Consider the following 3,774-nt stretch of genomic DNA (forward strand, 5'->3'; position numbering starts at 1 on the left):
TTGGACCAACCCAGCATCCATTTAAATGCGCGCAATGCAATCACTCAAATTGGCCAAAGCGCCAGAACGTGCAAATGGCCAGGACGGAGCGGGGATTACATGAAATATTTTAATCCATAAGATGCAGTTAAGTGCATCCATCAGCGCGTATTTAGAATTTAATAAATACGGAAGCGAGAACACGACTCCGAACACGACTCCCTAGCAAATGCACTTCGAAAGCCAGCTATTTTAATTTATTTAAATTTCCAGCCGCTCTCGCACATAACCAACTGCAATTTGGACTGCAGCACCAGCACACGACTTGGACTCCGACTCCGACTCCAGGTAAGAAAAGTGAACATCCATTAGTTGTGCTAATGATGCGCAACCCACTTTGCAGCGTTCCGCCCCAAGTAGAACTCCAGATGCTCCTCCTCCTCCTTTTCCACATCCACATCCACATCCCCAGCCATATCCATATCCACATCCAAGCCCAAACCCAAAGCCATAAGCCAGTGTCCTGTGCCGGGGACTTTGCCGGCTACTTTGGAACGCATTTGGCCAGTTTGGTTAGTTAGCTCCGCTGCGCTGTGTGTGCTGCTAATGTAAGTGGCCAAGAAAGGGAGTGGAAAGTGGCAAGAGATTTGCTTAGTGAAATAGTCAGAATAGCAAATGCGCTGAGTGCTAAAAACTTTCCGTTGACTAGTGTAATTTTGCGACTTTATTGAACTCAGCGTGCACTTTTAGAGCTGCCTCAGGTTAATAAAGTGGGAACTGGATTTGGTATAGCTGCACATGCTTCGGAGGCTTTATTAAACCACTCAGTGTTCCTTACAGATAGACCTGGAAATTAAAATAAATACCGCATTAAACTAAAGCTGATTAAGAGTATTCATTTAATTACCATAAGCTGGTTCAGGTAGAACTCATAGGGTATGTGGCCGCTAATTGGATCTATGGCCACCGGCCACATCTCATCCATTTCCTCCTGGGTGAACGGCTCGCCCTCCTCCATCATCAGCTTGCCAAAGCTCTCCTTGGTCAGATAGCCCTTGTTCTCCGGATCCAAGATCTTAAAGGCCTGCAGAATTTTCTCTGGCGGAGCGGGTTCCATTCTGTGAATGTACGTGTATGATTTTCCAGGAATGAGAATTCAGTAAAACCAAGCATCCATCACCCACTTTCGTTCCATGAGCAGTTGCGAGACGTGTGGCAAAAACTTGGTCAAATGCACCTCGCCACTGGTCTCCTCCGATTCTGTGGCCGAGATGACTTCGTTCACCTCCTCCTCGGTGGGAACACAGCCCAGAAGTCTGAGCACAGTGCCCACCTCTCTGACATCGATGAACTTGTCGCCGTGATGATCGAACACACAGAAGGCATCCGAAATGCGTTTCTCCAAGTCGTTATTCACTGAGGGAAATGGCTTCTTTAATTAGTAGGTTCTGGCAATTATCAAATTTGGCTTATTACAGTCCATATCCATGTTATTGGCTTGAGCGTTTAGCACCAACTGAGACTCGCAGTGGGTGGAAAGTGTTAAATCAATATCCCAATGAAACTAACACTGTTGCCAGGGGTGATTTGAATAGATGCAGAAAATCATTACTACTTTCTTGTACATGCGTTTTTAAGTAGCTAGTTTTTATGGCATTCCCCCATTTTCCTACAGAGAGAACAACAACCCATCGTTTTCGCTTGGATCGAACAGATCCAAATCCACAAAAGGCTGTGGCATCAGCCGAGGCGGGCCCATAATGCTACGGTAAAAACTGCCATGGAGCGGCCCATTAGGCAGCTCATGGAGGCCATCATATTGGCCCATTACCCATTACCATTTCGCCGATCCAGCGATTCCAGCTGTCTGGAAAGGAACACGGAAGTATTCCCTGGCCTTACTGGGTGCGTTTTGCTGCCTGGCCAGCAGCAACAAGTGCATTTTCGGAGCTGTGCCCACTTTAATGGAAATTACTGCAGAGCTCGCCATTAATTTTCCCTCACATTTGTCTGGCCAGTTTGAGGCCGGCTCTCAACGCATTCGATTCGATTAAAAAATGGCAAAGGCAAGTACAAGAACTGCTCCATTCACGCTAATGCGTGTCGTGTACAACACGCTTGCCACTTGAGCTGTTTGCCGCATCGCATCTCCCAGAATCTATGTACACATATATATAGTAACTATATATGCCCTGCGCTCCGCACCGGCTTCCCGCAGCTCCCATCATCGCCATCATCGAGTCCACGTACACACTTGCCTATCTGCTGGAGCTGGAGCTGGACCTGGCTCTGGATCTCCACTTGGCCCTCTGCCGGGCTACTGCCATAAACACTAAAAGTGTTCGTCATTTGCTGTTCCAGATCCAATTAACCATTTTGATGCATTTGCCTCCATTAACTCTTTCTCGCTCTCGCATTCGGGCCCTTTTGCAAGGGCATAGGCCCGTCTGCTACACAGAAACAAAAACACATCTGGCTTATCTGGTTTTAGCTAAGTTCTTGGCTATACCTTAGTTTGCTTAGTATGAAATATATGATGCTGCTTAACTTGATCGTCGCTGAGCAGCGCACTTTTTCTTTCTGTGTGCAATTTCGCTGCTAACTTGCAACGTGATCGGAAGTTTGTCTTGGCCCATCTTCAACAAACCACTCCGTACCATACCAAGCCAAACCCTACACCATAGTACACCCATCCCCGACTGCCTGACGACGTGTCCGTGACTCGCAGACCCTCATACGAGGCTGGCAGAGGAGCATGGGGCTGCTGCAAAGTACTTTGTAAATGTTGGCATGATTTAAGTCGGCTCTTAGTCTCTTTATTCTGACATTTACCCCAGGTTTGTCTATTAGGCATGCGATTAAAATTTAAATTAAAGTCGCGCTGGCTCCGCAGCGGGATTGGGTTTCACCATCGGATGGTATCGGCTGGGATGATGGCGATTCCTTATAGAGCCAGCCACGCCCGTTGCCATCTCCTCCCGGTCCGCCAGTTCCGGTTACTGCCCTGCGTTTTGCTCATCTGTCAATTTCGACACCTGTGGCAGACAGTTCGGGTGCCTGGATGTGGGGACATGGAAGTGTTTCCTGTGTTTTCCTGTGGAAACTGCTCGGCTTGGAGGAAGAAATCTATTTGGATGGAAATGTGACAGCGATCGCCTGGCTTCGTGCAAGCAATTAAGTCGGAGCTAATTTATTTCAATTCTGCTTCAGAGATCTTTGTAAAGCCATCGCAAAGCCCTTCACTTGGCACCACAGGCAACCGCAAAATAAGGTCACATCCACTCGAATCGATTGCCCTTTCCAGATGCCAATCGCAATAGCCATTTTCCATTAATAAACAATTATTACTATGGCTACCTTTTTTTCATTTTTGCATTTAATGCCCAATTGAAATTGGGTTACAATGCGTGCGTACGCATACTGAAGTAATTAAATGGAATTTAATAAACATAAACATTCGAATAATGAATGCTACCTTTCGCAGCACCAGCAGCACCAGCAGCACTGGCCAGTAAGCGGAAAACCCCGGACAAAAGGCGGCCCAGATACTTTTGTTGAATTAATTAGAGTAAGAAAGGCTGCCAGACAGCAGCGGCAGCAGTCTTTAGCCACCTTTGTACTCACATGCCTTTAAACGATTCGTAAAGAGAATTCAATTCAGTCGAACTCGAGTCGAAGTGATATGAAAGAATTGATTAATAATCATAGCTAAAACCTCAAAAGACCAGCCCAGCGGCTTCACCTCTTCTCTTACCAACCAAATGGTCGGCTACTGGCAAAAGCGGCCACAAAAGC

At 46.8% G+C, this 3,774-nt stretch overlaps 1 protein-coding gene across 1 annotated transcript; it reads right to left on the reverse strand.

The window, feature by feature from the left end:
- Positions 1 to 685: 685 nt before the first annotated feature.
- Positions 686 to 1,517, reverse strand: LOC6547261 (dynein regulatory complex protein 8). The gene is made up of 4 exons (XM_001974832.3): positions 1,456 to 1,517; positions 1,164 to 1,395; positions 887 to 1,097; positions 686 to 825 (listed from the first exon to the last, which is right to left on the reverse strand). The coding sequence occupies exons 1-4, from the start codon at positions 1,466 to 1,468 to the stop codon at positions 814 to 816; spliced, it is 468 nt and encodes a 155-aa protein (XP_001974868.2). The 5' UTR covers positions 1,469 to 1,517; the 3' UTR covers positions 686 to 813.
- Between the last annotated feature and the right edge of the window lie 2,257 nt (positions 1,518 to 3,774).

Source organism: Drosophila erecta, unplaced genomic scaffold (genome assembly GCF_003286155.1).
Source record: "Drosophila erecta strain 14021-0224.00,06,07 unplaced genomic scaffold, DereRS2 tig00000092-arrow-pilon, whole genome shotgun sequence".
Classification (NCBI taxonomy): domain Eukaryota; kingdom Metazoa; phylum Arthropoda; class Insecta; order Diptera; family Drosophilidae; genus Drosophila; species Drosophila erecta.